Here is an 18177-nt window from a genome sequence, read left to right as displayed (position 1 = left end):
GATCTTCCCGCTCCTTTGCTAGGGAGCGGAGAACTTCCTGGTTGGCGCCCCGGAGCTCCTCCACGCGCTTCTCGATATCAGCGCCGGCCTTCGCAACGAGCGCTTCGCGAGACTCCAGCTTGGCCTGCCGGGCACGGTAGAGCGTCACTAGCTTCCGCAGCAGGCGTTCCTCTTCAGGTTCACCGCTGCTGCTTGGCGCATCGACCAGCTTCAGCCCGGCGGAGGCAAGCACCTCTCCGTCCAGCATCTCCCCCTCGATCGGCGCCCTGGAGCTTGACGCCCAGGGGAGGTTAATGAAGATGTCCTCGCCGGCCTTCAGATAGACGCCAGGCTGAGGCTCATCGGAGCCTGGCGCGGTGGCTGCGACGGAGGAGTCGGTGGTCGGAACAGCGCCTGGCACTCCTGCGGCCTCCGGGTCGTTAGTACGACCGCCAGACTCCCTGCCCGCTCCCGCGGCGGCAGCCCTGGCGGCCTCCTCGCCGGCACAGGCTGCTTCCTCGGCGGCGACCTCCGTCTCCATCGGCTATGCAGCAGATGGATCTGATAGCCGGAAGAGGGGAGAAGATTCAAGCAAAATTCGAACGAAATCCAAGAGAAAGATCAAGAAGACGAAGAAGCCAAGGGGAGTTTGAAGCAAGTAAATTACCTGTGCCAGGGTCTGCAGCTGCAGTCTCCGTCACCGGGGGATCGCCGATGCGGTCCCTTGCCAAAGATCCCTCCCTTGCCGGGGGCTCCTCCCTTGCCGGAGCCTCCTCCCTTGCCGGGGGCTCCTCCCTTGCCGGAGTCTCCTCCCTTGCCGGGGCTCCTCCCTTGTCGGAACCTCCTCCCTTGCCGGAGACCTCTCCCTCGCCGGAGGGCTCTCCCTTGGCGCTTCGGGAGCGACCTCCGGGCTCTCCTGGTGAGGCAGCTCCTCTCCTGCATGAGTCAACAAACAGGTATCAGCATAGCAAGGATCTTCGTGCGCGCCCGACAGCGGGAAGTAAATAAGACACTTACGCTGGGGGCTGCTCTGAAGATCAGCCGCCGGGTCTGACGAGTTTGTCTCAGGCACATCCCCTATTGATGCAGTGGGTTCGTCCTCGATAACGATCACCGGCGCCTTGGCTCTCTTTGCCGCTCTCTGCGCCAGAGTCCTAAAAAGGAACAAATATAGGGAAAGGCAAGTGAGAAACAAGACAAGACAAAAACAGCGGAAATCAAAGAATTGCAAGTACAATAAGGAGAACTTACTCCTCTTCTTCTTCCTCGTCGGAGCTAAACGCGGAGAAGTCAAAATCCGGCCCGCGTCTGGCGCGGGAAGGTGGAGGGGTAGGCTCCCTTGGCCGCTTGGCGGGAGCAGAAGCGGCAGCCCGGGAAGACCCCGCTCCAGTCGAACCGGCAGCATGGGGCGCTCCCGCGGCAACGGTGCTTGCCACGGTGGAGCGCGTCGTGCGGCGCGGCGACTGCCGGCCCGCCTGCTGCCTCGCCGCATCCCCGGCCTTGCGGAGACGCCTTCTTGGTGGAGACGGAGACGCTGCTGGCGGCGAACTGTCGGAGGACGAAGTGCAGGAGGAGTCGATCTCCAAAGAGCCGCTCGCATCATCGGCAGGCTCGCTCGGTTCGGCGTCATGCCCGACAACTTGGCTCGGCCCGGCATCACTCCCGGCAACCTCCTTCTTGCCGGCAAGATCTTCCCGCTCGGCACGGTTTGCCGCCTCTGCCACCGCAGCCTCCTCCAAGGTGAAGCCGAACTCGCCCGCCGTGGCAGCTGCTGCCGCCTCTTCCAACCTGGTGGCGATGTACGCCAGCTCCGCCTCGGTGGTGTCGCGGGTGAGGCCGTCCTTATCGTCGGCACGGATGGGCACTTCCACCAAGTCGTCGAAGAATTGCTGCACAACCTTGTCTTCTGGCTCTTGCCAAGTTGGCACGATTCCGTGCGAATCGCACAGTGGCATCATCGCCCTGATGCGGTCGAGCGCCGAATTGTTGCACAGAGGGACGACGTCCTGCGGCAATCTGAAGACCTCGGGGTGATCTGAATCATACTTGAAGAGCTCCTGCAGTATTCCGTTGAGCTCAAGGACCGTGAAATTGTAGTTGAGGCCTGGACGCAGCCTCATGACGTCTGCCGCGTTCTTGAACTCCCAGGCAGGCCTCCCCCGTTCCTGCAGGGGAGCGATGCGACGACGAAGGAAGTCTGCGCCAACGGCCCCTATGGTGAGCCCGGCAAGCCTGAGGTGCTGGATCCTGGTGATGGCAATCTTCAGCCTGCCGTCCTCCGGGGCCACGTCGCTCCAGTCACTGCCGCACACTGCTGCTACTTGACGCCGGGCGGTGAACGGCTGCGGGCTCTCCTCGACAATCCAACACCAATCCGCTCTCCACTCCTCCCACTTGCCGCGGAACTCCCCCTCCAGATAAGATTCCTTCTTGCCGGTCCTAGAGACCCAAGCAATTTCGCCGGACAGGGGCTCTCCTCTCTCTACCCGGGGAATGAAAAAGTGGCGAAAAAGGGCTACGCTAGGGTGGACTCCGACAAAGTTCTCGCAAAGGTGTGCGAAAACCGCCATGGTGAGGACGGCGTTGGGAGTGAAGTCAAGGAGATAGAGATTGTATGTGTTCATGATATCGCAGAAAAACTCGGAAAAAGGCGGGCAGAGCCTGCAATAGAAGAAGACGGCAAAGAAAGGGTACCCGTCCGGAGCTATCGCGTGAGCAGCGCCCGGGAGCACCCTGGTCTGCGGGTGAGCTCGCGTCTCCGTCGCCCAAAAGAGGTAATAGTACTCCCGCAGCTCCTTGGCGTCGAGCTTGGGGGGGAAGATGGCTCGCTCCCTCCGCATCGCCGCGAGCCGCTGCGCCTCGGTCGACTTCACGGCCTTCCCCTTGTCGCCCTTCGGAGCCATGGCGGAAGCAGTGGAGGAGGTCGACGGCGTGGTGGTGCTGGTGGCAATGCGGTGGGGGGGTGGAGCAGGGCGCTGCACTCTGTGTGCTTTGGGAAGACGGAGGCGGGGCGGAGTTTTTCAAGATTGGAGCAGAATGGGGGCGAGTGGGCGCACTACCCCTGCTTTCCCTTGCTTATAAAGGGGGAGGTGGTGGACGTTCCGCCTTTCCTAATAAACAACCACCCACGACGTGATGCATGCACGCGGGGCTTAGCCCCGCACACGCCGCCCACGTCACGCGCGATGCCGCGTTCGACGCGTGCCGCTCGAGGAGGGCGCGGTGAGTGCGGAGTCAGATACGGCGTAACCCAGGCCGCGCGTGCCCGTGCACTGTTTTGGGCCTGGCCCAACAACGCTCGGCACCGTGTATGGCCCAGGCCCGGGGGCTCCTGTCGGTGTACTAAAGTAGGGGTACCTTAGTATCCCGAACTTGTGCACGGGCAGTCGCAGCATCCCGCGGCAAGGCTTGCCGGGCGACCGCCAAGACCCTCCGTGGTTCCTTTGGAGCCATTCAAGAACAATGTATCCAAGGCCCCGGCAAGAGGAGCTTGCCGGGAAAGAGACAAGACCCCGGCAAGAGGAGCTTGCCGGGAAGACCAACCAAGACATCTCGAGAAGCTTGCTGCGACGCGCTGTGCGTCCCGGCAAGACCCGGCGAGCGACAAGCTCCCGGACGCGACAAGACAACATCCGCGGCAAGGCGCTTGCCGCGGCAAGCTACTACTCTGCAGCTTGCGCTCCAGCTCACCCACCAACGTGTCGCTCTGGGACCGTCCCTGGCATACGTGGCGGGAGGCTATGCAGCCAGGGGCATGCGGTGGCAAGCAGGCGCTGACAAGGTAGCCATCGTGGCAAACGGTGGCGCCCCTGACGGTCCCTTTCCGCCCCGTCTAGGCGACACAGACAGGCATTTAATGCCTTTGTCCCCTGCCGTCAGGGTTAGGTATGATACAACTGTAGTAAGCGGTGGCGCCAACTACCACCTCTTTTACCTTTTTACCCTCATCTCTGTTGCCACCTGTCGGTGACCCCTTAGGCATATAAAAGGAGGCCCATGCGCAACAGGGAGAGGGGGGACGATCATTCTCACGCTCGGTCTCGCTAGCCACCTAAGTGTACTGTAGCATTCATCGCTCCCGAGCAAGAACACAATACAAACCAAAGCAGGAGTAGGGTTTTACGCATCCGTGCGGCCCGAACCTGGGTAAACCGATCGCGTCGTTCGTGCGTTCGCCTCGATCTGCTCTTCGTGCATTCTCCGCCCCCTGCCGAACCAAAAGGGGCTCGGTCCGCCGATCCCCATAGGTGTACGTGGGATCAGCACCCCCGACAATATATCATGCATCAAAACTACTTTTGACCATATAAATTTGACATGCAAGCTCAAGAACAGGGTCACCTAAGCAGCAAAAATTTGCAATGAATAAAGCACTAGAACAAAAACTAATTGGACTAATGGAGGAGTCACATACCAAGGAACAATCTCCCCAAGCAGTTTTGTGAGAGGTGCTTTGAGCAAGGAGATCGAAAATGGCAGCAAAACGAGCTTGGACTCGGGTTTGAGCTGGTTGTTCGTGTTTGTGGGAGGAAGAAGAAGTGTGTGGGTGAAAGGATAAGTGGAGGAGGGCCAGCGTGGGCCCACGAGGCAGGGGGGGCGCGCCCTCCACCCTCGTGGGCAGGTGGTTGACCCCCCTGTTGTGTTCTCAGTGCCAAATATTCTCAAATATTCTAAAAAAATCATATTTAAATTTCAGGGCATTTGGAGAAATTTTATTTTCGGGATATTTTTATATTGCATGGATAATCAGATAACAGATAGAAAAATATTTATTTTTATTTTAGTTAATATGAATAATAGAAAGTAAAAGTGGGGTACAAAAGGTTTTGCTTTCACCCATCTCATGCTCATCAAAAGGAATCCACTAATAAGGTTGATCAAGTCTTGTTAACGAACTCATTCCGAATAACATGGAACCAGAGAAATTTCGAATAACACTATGTTACCTCAACGGAGATATGCACATCCCCAATAATAAGAATATCATATTTCTTCTTGACAGTAGGAAGAGGAAATTCAAAACCTCCAAATATAATCGATGGAATTTTTCTAATAGAATTGATACTGTGAACTTGAGGTTGTTTCCTCGGAAAGTGTACCGTGTGCTCATTACCATTAACATGAAAAGTGACATTGCCTTTATTGCAGTCAATAACAGCCCCTGCAGTATTCAAAAATGGTCTTCCAAGAATAATAGACATACTATCGTCCTCGGGAATATCAAGAATAACAAAGTCCGTTAAAATAGTAAAGTTTGCAACCACAACAGGCACATCCTCACAAATATCGACATGTATAGCAGTTGATTTATCAGCCATTTGCAAAGATATTTCAGTAGGTGTCAACTTATTCAAATTAAGTCTACGATATAAAGAGAGAGGCATACCACTAACACCGGCTCCGAGATCACATAAAGCAGTTTTAAGATAGATTCTTTTAATAGAGCATGGTATAGTGGGTACACCGGGTTCTCCTAATTTCTTTGGTATTCCACCCTTAAAAGTATAATTAGCAAGCATGGTGGAAATTTCAACTTCCGGTATCTTTCTTTTATTAGTAACAATATCTTTCATATACTTAGCATAAGGATTCATTTTGAGCATATCAGTTAATCGCATACGCAAAAAGATAGGTCTAATCATTTCAGCAAAGCGCTCAAAATCCTCATCATCCTTTTTCTTGGATGGTTTGGGAGGAAAAGGCATGGGTTTCTGAACCCATGGCTCTCTTTCTTTACCATGTTTCCTAGCAACAAAATATTTCTTATCATAACGTTGATTCTTTGATTGTGGGTTATCAAGATCAACAGCAGGTTCAATTTCTATATCATTATCATTGCTAGGTTGAGCATCATCATGAACATTATTATTAACATTATCACTAGTTTCAGGTTCATTACCAGATTGAGTTTCAGCATCAGAAATAGAAATATCATTTGGATTCTCGGGTGGTTCAATAACAGGTTCACTAGAAGCATGCAAAGTCCTATCATTTTTCTTTTCCTTCCTTTTAGAAGGACTAGGTGCATCTATATTATTTCTGTGAGAATCTTGCTCAATTCTCTTAGGGTGGCCTTCAGGATACAAAGGTTCCTGAGTCATTCTACCAGTTCTAGTAGCCACTCTAACAGCATAATCATTATCTTTACTATTAAATTCATTGAGCAAATCATTTTGAGCTTTAAATACTTGTTCTACTTGAGTGGTAACCATAGAAGCATGTTTACTAATAAGTTTAAGTTCACCTTTGACATTAGCCATATAATCACCCAAGTGTTCAAGCATATTTGAATTGTTTTCAGTTGTCTACCAAAATAAGCATTAAAGTCTTCTTGCTTAGCCATAAATTTATCAAAATCACCTAAGCATGGGCTAGCAAACTTAGTAAATGGGATTTCGGCTTTATCATATCTATAGAGAGAATTTACCTTTACTACCTGTGTCGGGTTATCAAGACCATGATTTTCTTCAATAGGTAATGGGTTAAGATCATATGTTTCTTCAACAGGCGGCAAATTAAGACCATGTATTTCTTCAATAGGAGGTAAATTCTTTACATCTTCAGCTTTAATACCTTTTTCTTTCATAGATTTCTTTCCCTCTTGCATATCTTCAGGACTGAGAAATAGAATACCCCTTTTCTTCAGAGTTGGTTTAGGAATAGGCTTACGAATTGGCTCCGGAGGTGTCCAATTATTTTCATTTGTCAACATATTATTCAATAGAATTTCAGCTTCATCCGGTGTTCTTTCCCTGAAAACAGAACCAGCACAACTATCCAAGTAATCTCTGGAGGCATCGGTTAGTCCATTATAAAAGATATCAAGTATTTCATTTTTCTTAAGAGGATGATCAGGCAAAGCATTAAGTAATTGGAGAAGCCTCCCCCAAGCTTGTGGGAGACTCTCTTCTTCAATTTGCAAAAAATTATGTATATCCCTTAAAGCGGCTTGTTTCTTATGAGCGGGGAAATATTTAGCAGAGAAGTAATAAATCATATCCTGGGGACTACGCACACAACCAGGATCAAGAGAATTAAACCATATCTTAGCATCACCCTTTAATGAGAACGGAAATATTTGAAGTATGTAAAAGTAGCGAATTCTCTCATCTTTAGTAAACAGGGTAGCTATATCATTTAATTTAGTAAGATGTGCCACAACAGTTTCAGATTCATAGCCATGAAAAGGATCAGATTCAACCAAAGTAATTATATCAGGATCAAGAGAGAATTCATAATCCTTATCGGTAACACAGATAGGTGAAGTAGCGAAAGCAGGGTCAGGTTTCATTCTAGCATTTAGAGATTTCTTATTCCATTTAGCTAATAACCTCTTAAGTTCGTTTCTATCTTTTCAAGCTAAAATAGCTAAATAAGCTTCTTGATCAAAGACATAACCCTCAGGAATAACAAGTGATTCTTCATCATCACATTCATCAGTATTGTTAGATTCAATATTTTCAATCTCTCTAGCCCTAGCAATTTGTTCATCGAGAAATCACTAAGTGGCACAGTAGTATCAGGCATATAAGTAGTTTCATCATAAGTATCATGCATAGCAGAAGTGGCATCATCAATAACATGTGACATATCAGAACGAATAGCAGAAGCAGGTGTAGGTGTCGCAAGCTTACTCAAAACAGAAGGTGAATCAAGTGCGGAGCTAGATGGCAGTTCATTACCTCCCCTCGTAGTTGAGGGATAAATCTTGGTTCTTGGATCTTTCAAGTTCTTCATAGTGATAAGCAGATATAAATCCCAAGTGACTCAAAGAATAGAGCTATGCTCCCCGGCAACGGCACCAGAAAATAGTATTGATAACCCACAAGTATAGGGGATCGCAAAAGTTTTCAAGGGTAAAGTATTCAACCCAAATTTATTGATTCGACACAAGGGGAGCCAAAGAATACTCTCAAGTATTAGCAGCTGAGTTTTCAATTCAACCACACCTGGAACTTAATATCTGCAGCAAAGTATTTAGTAGCAAAGTAATATGATAGTAGTGGTAACGGTAGCAAAAGGTAACAGTACTAAAGTAATGTTTTTGGTATATTGTAGTGATGATGGCAATAGCAACGGGAAAGTAAATAAGCGAAGAACAATATATGGAAAGCTCATAGGCAATGGATCGGTGATGGAGAATTATGCTGGATGCGGTTCATCATGTAACAGTCATAACCTAGGGTGACACAGAACTAGCTCCAGTTTATTGATGTAATGTAGGCATGTATTCCGAACATAGTCATACGTGCTTATGGAAAAGAACTTGCATGACATCTTTTGTCCTACCCTCCCGTGGCAGCGGGGTCCTTACGGAAACTAAGGGATATTAAGGCCTCCTTTTAATAGAGTACCAGAACAAAGCATTAACACATAGTGAATACATGAACTCCTCAAACTACGGTCATCACCGGTAAGTATCCCGATTATTGTCACTTCGGGGTTAACGGATCATAACGCATAATAGGTGACTATAGACTTGCAAGATAGGATCAAGAACACTCATATATTGATGAAAACATAATAGGTTCAGATCTGAAATCATGGCACTCGGGCCCTAATGACAAGCATTAAGCATAGCAAAGTCATAGCAACATCAATCTCAGAACATAGTGGATACTAGGGATCAAACCCTAACAAAACTAACTCGATTACATGATAGATCCCATCCAACCCATCACCGTCCAGCAAGCCTACGATGGAATTACTCACACACGGCGGTGAGCATCATGAAATTGGTGATGGAGGATGGTTGAAGATGACGATGGCGACGGATTCCCCTCTCCGGAGCCCCGAACGGACTCCAGATCAGCCCTCCCAAGAGGTTTTAGGGCTTGGGGGCGGCTCTGTATCGTAAAACACGATGAACTCTTCTCTCTGATTCTTTCTCCCCGAAACACAATATATAGAGTTGGAGTTGGAGTCGGAGAGGCAACATGGGGGCCACGAGGTAGCGGGCGCCCTAGGGGGGCAGGCGCGCCTCCCACCCTCGTGGGGAGGTGGTGGGCCCCCTGGCCTTCATCTTTTGCAGGTATTTTTCATATTTTCTGAAAATTTGCTCCGTGAAGTTTTAGGTCATTCCGAGAACGTTTATTTCTGCACATAAATAACACCATGGTAATTCTACCGAAAACAGCGTCAGTCTGGGTTAGTTCCATTCAAATCATGCAAGTTAGAGTCCAAAACAAGGGCAAAAGTGTTTGGAAAAGTAGATACGACGGAGACGTATCAACTCCCCCAAGCTTAAACCTTTGCTTGTCCTCAAGCAATTCAGTTGACAAACTGGAAGTGGTAAAGAAAAACTCTTATAAATTCCGTTTGCTCTTGTTGTTGTAAATATGTAAAGCCAGCATTCAAGTTTTCAGCAAAGATTATAACTAACCACATTCACAATAATGCTCAGGTCTCAAGTTTACTCATATCAATAGCATAATCAACTAGGGAGCAATAATAATAAATCTCGGATGACAACACTTACTCAAAACAATCATAATATGATATAACAAGATGGTATCTCGCTAGCCCTTTCTGAGACCGCAAAACATAAATGCAGAGCACCTTTAAAGACCAAGGACTGACTAGACATTGTAATTCATGGTAAAAGAGATCCAGTCAAGTCATACTCAATGTAAACTAACAATAATGAATGCAAATGACAACAGTGCTCTCCAACTGGTGCTTTTTAATAAGAGGATGATGACTCAGCATAAAAGTAAATAGATAGGCCATTCACAGAGGGAAGCAGGGATTTGTAGAGGTGCCAGAGCTCGGTTTTGAAACAGAGGTGAATAATATTTTGAGCGGTATACTTTCATTGTCAACATAACAACCAAGAGATGGCGATATCTTCCATGCTACACACATTATAGACGGTTCCCAAACAGAATGGTAAAGTTTATACTCCCCCTTCCACCAACAAACATCAATCCATGGCTTGCTCGAAACAACGAGTGCCTCCAACTAACAAGAGTCCCAGGAGAAGTTTTGTTTGCAATTATTTTGATTTAGTTTGCATAAAGCACGGGACTGGGCATCCCAGTAGATACGACGGAGACGTATCACACATTGATGTCATCGTGAGAACCAGCCATGCCGAAAAAGGAGTGCCAAATATAAAGATCTTGTGAAGCCACAACTTCAAGTATGACAGTGCAAGCTTTAACATGCCCCTTATACTGCTCCTGCTAAGCAAATGGACAGTTCTTCCACTTCCAGTGCATACAATCTATGCTACCAAGCATTCCCGGAAAGCTCGTCTTTGCATTGATCGCCAACAACCGGGCTCTATCCGCAGTATTTGGCTCTCTCAGGTACTCCGGGCCAAACACTCCTGCCACATCCTCGCAAAACTTGTACAATGATGCAAGACATGTGGACTCACTCATGCGGAAATACTCATCCAGAAGATCACCGGGAATTTCATATTCAAGCATCCGAATAGTTGCAGTGCATTTCTGAAAAGAGGACAAGCCAACCTTTCTAAGGGCATCCTCTTTGCATCAAAATAATCATCATATGCCACCACTCCCTCACGAATACGGTTGAACACATGTCTCGCCACTCAGAAACAACGCCAAATCTTGGGATTGAAGAGTGGGGCTGCACTGAAAGTAATCTGCATAGAATAGCAATGGCCGCTCTCTCTGTTGTGGTTCAATGTTGGAACATGGCCCCTGATCGATCCCCTAAACCTCAGCCGCTGTCTAGCAATGTGGTCATTCACTACCATAGTCACAACCACAAAATCCTGATCGTCCGATGAGCAAATGAAGTTATGGAAAAAGAACTCATCCCTACTGTCCATGGTACCTTGCGAGCAAAATGTCGAACACCTTGTGGGCATGGTGGAGTAACGACTGATGAAGAGCCCCACACCCTCCACGTACATGCATCTAGCCGGCTGAAGTGGAGGCGAGGGTTGTGCCGACAGTTTGGGAGTGCGAGGCCAGCAGAAGTGGAGGCCCAGCGTCTGTGTCTTCTCGTGCTACGGCGGCGGTGGTAAGAGGCCACCAAAACCGACAAGAGTGTGCCTCGGATGCGGCGTTGAGGTTGGGAAAGTGGGTGGATGCGGGCGGCGGCCTGGGCAACGTCCAAGCGGTGGGAAGTGGGTGGCGGCGCCGAGGATGGCATGGTCGAAGGTGGAAAATGGCCGATGTGCCACCTATGGGCGGGCCTGGAGACAAGGGAGAGCGTCCTATGTATCCGTGCAGTGTATGTGCCAACACAAACCAGGCCCAAATTGGGCCGGAAATGGGTAGCAGGCGGACGTCGGCGCATTGGGCCACGATTTCTGTCGTTTCGATCCAAACGGATGCGTGCGTACCAAATGGGTCAGTGATTGATGTTGGCCTAACCCGTGTTAGACTCCGATTGTTGAGGTAGCAATTGAAATTGAAATACCACCAAACAGTCAAACTAAGACGTTACGTCTACGGTCTACCTAGCACAGTTTAAACACTTTGGATGGCTGCGCCATTTGGTCACCGGCATTTGATAAAATGACTACACTGGTAAGTGGTAACTGAAACACAGGCGATTTGGCTCTGGACCCTGATCAAGATCGGAGTTGCGCTCTCCTTAAATGCTACCAAACATACAGACTATAACATGTTACACCTAGCACAGTTTAAACACAAGTCAAAATCCGGGGCTCCAGTCCTTTAAACCATGAAGCATGCATCCCCAGCCGGCCTGAACCTCAGGATCAAACTGAACAGCCAATCTGGAGGTTACGATAGCTACTTTGGAGTAATTAATGGCCTCGACCGGTTGCAGTCAGTGAATTGAAATGAAGAGAGAAGATTGTTCAAGAATATTGAAAAAAGAAGAGACCAAATCTCGTGGGTTAATGATATCAAAACTTTCTTATTGACTGTGATATCCATCCAATGATGTAAAACGTGTGATTCTTTCGGACATTAGCAAACTTGAGAAAACAATTCTGACCATTACTTATGATTATAATATATCCATAAAATAAAAAAAACAATGTGAAATTACTTTCTGAGGCAATTCAGACATATAATTTAAAATTTTCATGGTCAAATCTTCAGTTCACTCCATCCTTTCGATTCTCATACGAGCTAGCCAAAATGCATTCAGATAATTTCACTAAGAGTTAAAACGATGAAATACAAAAATACACAAATGCGTCTATATGCACGAATGGCTATTAATTGGTGGCCCATATTATAAATAGGAAAAGTTTCAATTACACAGAAAAGGAAAATAAAGTGTGAGCGTATGACGTATCGGAGTTATAATTAAAGGGAATGTTTTTCTATTCAGAAAAACCCAATCAAGTTTAGGTATCTCTTGATGGAGATCCTACGGCCAATCTACGTTCTCCTTTCAATATATACCCTGCCACCTATCCCTAACCCTAGAAACTCATGCCTCTCCCAGCCCCCGCCGCCATCCGATTTCTCAATAGTGTCGCCTTCAAATCCAGTGAGGACCATCAGGAGCTCCACCACCCCTTGTCTTCTCCAAGTGCCTCCTTCCAGGATCCGGCTTGCCTGCTCCCTCGCCATGCTCCCATCCGTGCTCCCACTCCATCCTACGGCTCTCCTTTTCTCCTTTTTCTTTCTAATCTAATCATCTCCCCCCCTGATTTTAAGAAGGTGGGGCCGGGCCTTATTTTGTTCCAATTAAATCATGCCACGTATGCGGGAGCACGGATGGGAGCACGCTAGGGGAGCAGGCAAGTCTCGTCCCTCCTTCCATGCCCTCAAATCGTCTCCCACTTCACAACCACCACCTTCAGGTAGTAAGGAGGAAATTTTGCGGAGGGAATTCGATGACACAATGTTCTCATCAGTGGTGTTAAGTTGTTTTGGCTGGCGATAATGCTCGTGCACTCTTTTACACAGGTACCAATATCATGAACCTCACTGGGATGAATACTACCACTCCAAGCACTATTCTCCAAGCGAATGGCAAGGTAAATCCTTTGACGATTCCTAAAAAATCATGACATAGATCTTTATCTTTTTTTGCTTAACCATTTTTGTATAATAATAAGAGAAAAGTACGCTTATGGTTTCTCGAGTTTACCAAAAGAATAAAAGTGGCCCCTCAAGATTTTTTGGGTGACATTTGGTCCCTCAAGTCAAGGGGAAAGAACACCGGTGCGCTGCCGAGTCCCTCAAGTCAAGAGAAAAGTACACTTATGTCGGGTTGGTGATGGATTTGACCAAAGAGCCCATCCGATGTGACAAGTGAGGACAGAGAAAGCCGCTGCCACACGGCCGGTTTCCCACTGAAATCAGGTTTTGGATGAAACTTACCCGGTTTCTAGACTCGAGGGACCAAGCATCACCCAAATTTTTTTGAGGGGCCAGTTGTATACTTTTGGTAAACTTGAGGAACAAAAACATATTTTTTTCGAATAATAAATCCTTTTTGCACTTGCATATATGTGTAATCGATCTTTCTATGTATAAACTACAGATTGTATATTGCTGAGGAAAGGGATCAAGGTACCCTTTTGAATTCGCCTATGTATTACTTTCTATGTTTACCAGTACTAACTTATAGATCATCCATGCATCATGTTGCAAAACATGAACTATGAGAACATAAGATAGATCGGTCAGCTTAGGACTGGTGGTAAGAAATCACAGTACTACACAGGTCAGCCAGCTTAATTCACACACACTAATTAATACGAAATCACGGTATTGCAGTTCAACAAATTGAAAAAGTCTACTGCATCAGTATGACTGGAATAAATCTTTCGCATGTGAAGATAGTGTTTTTCAAGCATAAGCTCAGAGCAAATCAGAGAGAGCGTACACGATAATTAATGGGGTTAAGGTGAAGTTCACCCTCAAAATGCATAAAAGTAAAATAAAGTCTCTCTCATGTAGAGATAGTTTCTTTTGACCAGCCTAATGATAACATCCTATCTGCTTCCTTCAAGACATTCCTGGAATAAAGAACAAATTATTATGACAAAGTCGAAAACATGAACTAGCCCCAAATCTGTTTCTTCAGACGATGAATTGTTTTTTCCAACTCAGCCTTCTCAGCCTCTCGAGCTTCAGATGCTTGCTTAATCATTTCCATCGTCCCCACTTCCCGTTTTGGCTGAAAAAAATTCTTGATCCGAATTTCTCCTGCTTGCGCCCGCCTGGCCATATTTGGCCTGCTCAAATGGCCTAAGATAGTACAGTGTTCTAGCACAAACCACTCTCTCAGCTACTTCAACATTTTCGTTCACCGGTTCGGGTGATTTCAAATGCATCGCGGCCACTTCAACATCCTTTTCAGATTCTTCGAGGGACTCATTATTGTTGATGGCCACGATGTCTTCAGGTGTTGATTGCATATCAACTACAACAGCTCCTTCCATCTTTCTCTTACTCGGATGAACTAGCTCATTTGTCCTTGCAGCATTAGCAACATGAGCTGCGCATGCGGACGAGTATGGCTCCCACCACCGCGCATACTCAACGGTCACGCCGGCGTCGCGATTTGGGAAGATGAATGCAAAGGATCTAGCCTCTATCTTATAGGTTGACCACGCGGCCACTGGATCCGAGTTGACACGACAGACATCCCCGGGCACGTCCTGATCGAAGCCCAGCTGCCGCGCGACACGGTGCGGACAGTACTGCTCGATGCAATCGACGCCTACAAGCTCGCAAGGGTGTAAACATAGTGCCATGGATAGCAGCTCGTCACTTCTTGCTATGTCCTGGCCATGGACCCGACGGCCGCCATTGCTGGGTGGCACGCCAAAGCTGCTGCTGCTGCCATAAGGCATCCACTCAAATCTCCCTGGTGACATGAACACAGCATGGATGCACCTGGGTTCGAGCACCTCTCTGACGTTGTGCCACTTTGCAGCCCTTGCCGGCACACCATTGTCATTGTTGTGGGCGGACACCTTCTCCGGGCGAAGTTCTGGGAACCGTTCCCAGACCCAAAGCTGGAGGATCTGGAGTGGGGCACACCCGGCGAGCGTGGACAAGCACTTGTAGATGCTAGCAAGCGCCGCAGGTGCGAGAGCCACGGGCTGGCCGCGTGCCAGTTGGGCGGCGATGGGGAGCACCCGCGCCTGAACCACGTCACACGGCGGCGACGGGAGCACGTACTCAGACAGCCACATGGCCAAGAACGCCCCGTGCTCGAGCAATCCAGCGGCCGTGTCCCCTCGGCCGCCTCCTGCATCACTTTCTGGTGGACACTCGAGGAAGTAGTTTACCCACGAGGAATAATTTGGCTTCTTGCTCTTGCTCCGGTTCAGAGCGCTCCGAATGCCTTCAAGGGCGTGCACGTCGCCGCGCAGCGCGTCCGGCAACACCGCGCACACAGGCTTGCCCAACAGAGGTAGGCCCCCGAGCACGGCCACGTCCTCCAGCGTCACCGTGGCCTCGCCCCACTGCAAGACGAACGTGCTGGTCTCTCTGGACCAGAACGCCGCGAGCTGGAGCAGCAGATCTTCGTCACGCCGAATCCGCCATGTGGTTGAGAGGATGGCGTCAAATATACCAACTCTCTTGCCCTCGTGCAGCGGTCGAAGCTTGGTCACCCAGCGCCTCGACAGCTTCGAGGAGGAGGGCCACCCCCTCCACTCCACCCGGATCTCGCCATGAAGAAAGGGGCCTCCACTGCGTCGCGGGGATGGCAGCACGAGGAGACGAGTGGCGTCGGCGCAGGGCAGGAGGAAGTAGGCCGGTCGGGCGGTTGGGTGGGAGCGGTCCACGCCGGAGATGTTCGTGGCAGTGGATTCCTGGACCAGGAGCTCGTCCTCGTTAGACATCGCAGAGGGGGTTTTCCTATGGTTTGGTTTCGTTGAGAGAGAGTGTGGGTGGGGATTGCCACGGAGAGGATCCTATATATATGCTAAATAGTTCATATATGTTTATATATGGCAATGCTAGAAGAAATATAATCAATGTACAATAATCAATAGCAATGATGGGATATCTTATAATCAAGAGCATGGGTAGCATGAGATATCTTCAAAGTTTAGTCACTTATGTTGTATTAATATCCTATATTAATGAATTAAATACATTGGAATTTATTTATTAATTTATAAAACCTAAGTGAGTGAAATTTGAAGATAAATCTTGAAATAATTATCATTAATTTTTATTTTTTTTATTTTTTGTACCATGCTTTAATGATTTTATTAACCAAATATATAAAAATTAATGCTAATTAATTTTAGGTTTATCTTCAAATAATAAATTATCATTACAGCGTGGTACTAACTAAGAAAATATATATAATTAATGCTAATCAATTTTAGATTTTTCTTCAAATTTCACCCATTTATATTTTCTAAAATTAATAAATAATTTCCAATAATTAATTTAGGATATTAATACAATATAATTGACTTAAATTTAAAGATATCCCATCCTACTCATGGTCTTGATTATAAGATAACCCATCGTTGCTATTGATTATTGTACATTAATTATATTTCTTCTAGCATTGACATATATAAACATATATTGTTCCTTCCACATATAAATTTGACGTTCATTTTAAACAATCGATAGTTATCTTGTATAAATTAGATGTACAATGTTTAGATACCAATATGTCTGTTGCATATATTATGCATTAGTCAACCTATTTTTTTTCTTGTTTTATCGTGCAATATACTATAAATATCAATGCTATATTTTCGTTTCTTGTAAAAATAAATGTTAGTCACCTATTGCATCAAAGGAGATACTGATACGTTGGCATCAAGCATCTCATCATACTAAGTAAATGGTGCATAATAAATTGCATGTACGACAAATTTCCCATCTGTAAACATATCTTCTTAACATTGTAAGTCACTAGGATGGAGTGTTGCACTTTTGCTCACACTTAACTAGATGACACCCTGCGCGTTGCTGCTAAAAGTTGGTTGCAATATATTTGATGTGATTTGGTTATCTGAAATTAGGATATGAAAATGTAATTTTATATACATATAACTTATTATATGTAATGTTTGTTAAGATTTGGTTCTCTGAAATTAGTGTATGGAAACGTAAAGTAATTTATTGTATCTTTTTATTATATAATTGTAATTTTTTTTGTAGAATATAATTAGCATTCTCCAAGTATGTGATAAAGTGACATGTTTGGTGAGTTGGGATGTGTGCATGTTGGAATAGAACATAAATAGCATTCTCCATGCATGATAAGAGAAATAATTAGTGGGGTGATTATTTGACATGTGTGGTGAGGTGGCATGTGTGCATGTTGAAGGAAATGGAGATAGTGGGGATCAACTATTTAGATACATAGGATTCCTCTCCATGGCAAACCCCAATCTCTATCTCTCTCAAACAAACCAAACCACACGAAAACCCCCTCTGCAATGTCCAATAAGGAGGAGCTCTTGGTCCACGAATCCATTGCAATGAACATCTTCGACGCGGATCGCTCCCGCCCAACCGCCCGATCGTCCTACTTCATCCTGCCCTGCGTAGATGCCACTCATCTCTCACTCGTTCCATCTGTTGGAAATATGCCCTAGAGGCAATAATAAAAGCATTATTATTATATTTCCTTGTTCATGATAATTGTCTTTATTCATGCTATAATTGTGTTATCCGGAAATCGTAATACATGTGTGAATAACAGACACCAACATGTCCCTAGTAAGCCTCTAGTTGACTAGCTCGTTGATCAACAGATAGTCATGGTTTCCTGACTATGGACATTGGATGTCATTGATAACGAGATCACATCATTAGGAGAATGATGTGATGGACAAGACCCAATCCTAAACATAGCATAAAGATCGTATAGTTCGTTTGCTAGAGTTTTTCCAATGTCAAGTATCTTTTCCTTAGACCATGAGATCGTGTAACTCCCGGATACCGTAGGAGTGCTTTGGGTATACCAAACGTCACAACGTAACTGGGTGACCATAAAGGTAGACTACGGTTATCTCCGAAAGTATCTGTTGGGTTGACACGGATCAAGACTGGGATTTGTCACTCCGTATGACGGAGAGGTATCATTGGGCCCACTCGGTAATGCATCATCATTATGAGCTCAAAGTGACCAAGTGTCTGGTCACGGGATCATGCATTACGGTACGAGTAAAGTGACTTGCCGGTAACGAGATTGAACGAGGTATTGGGATACCGACGATCGAATCTCGGGCAAGTAACATGCCGATTGACAAAGGGAATTGTATATCACTAGTGCAGAACCGGGCAATAGCACCGG

At 46.7% G+C, this 18177-nt stretch overlaps 1 protein-coding gene across 1 annotated transcript; it reads right to left on the bottom strand.

Moving 5' to 3' along the window:
* Nucleotides 1-14035: 14035 nt before the first annotated feature.
* Nucleotides 14036-15748, bottom strand: LOC123129342 (protein MAIN-LIKE 2-like). Its single transcript, XM_044549546.1, has one exon. It carries the CDS (start codon nt 15746-15748, stop codon nt 14036-14038), a length of 1713 nt encoding a protein of 570 aa, XP_044405481.1.
* Nucleotides 15749-18177: the final 2429 nt, after the last annotated feature.

Source organism: Triticum aestivum, chromosome 6A (assembly GCF_018294505.1).
Source record: "Triticum aestivum cultivar Chinese Spring chromosome 6A, IWGSC CS RefSeq v2.1, whole genome shotgun sequence".
NCBI classification, from domain to species: Eukaryota; Viridiplantae; Streptophyta; class Magnoliopsida; order Poales; family Poaceae; genus Triticum; species Triticum aestivum.
Note: the sequence above shows the minus strand (reverse complement) of the source record. Positions and strands in the feature narration are given on the sequence as shown.

Excerpts from the sequence above, each read along its gene's own strand:
- LOC123129342 (XM_044549546.1), bottom strand. The coding sequence starts at position 15,748 with ATGTCTAACGAGGACGAGCTCCTGGTCCAGGAATCCACTGCCACGAAC.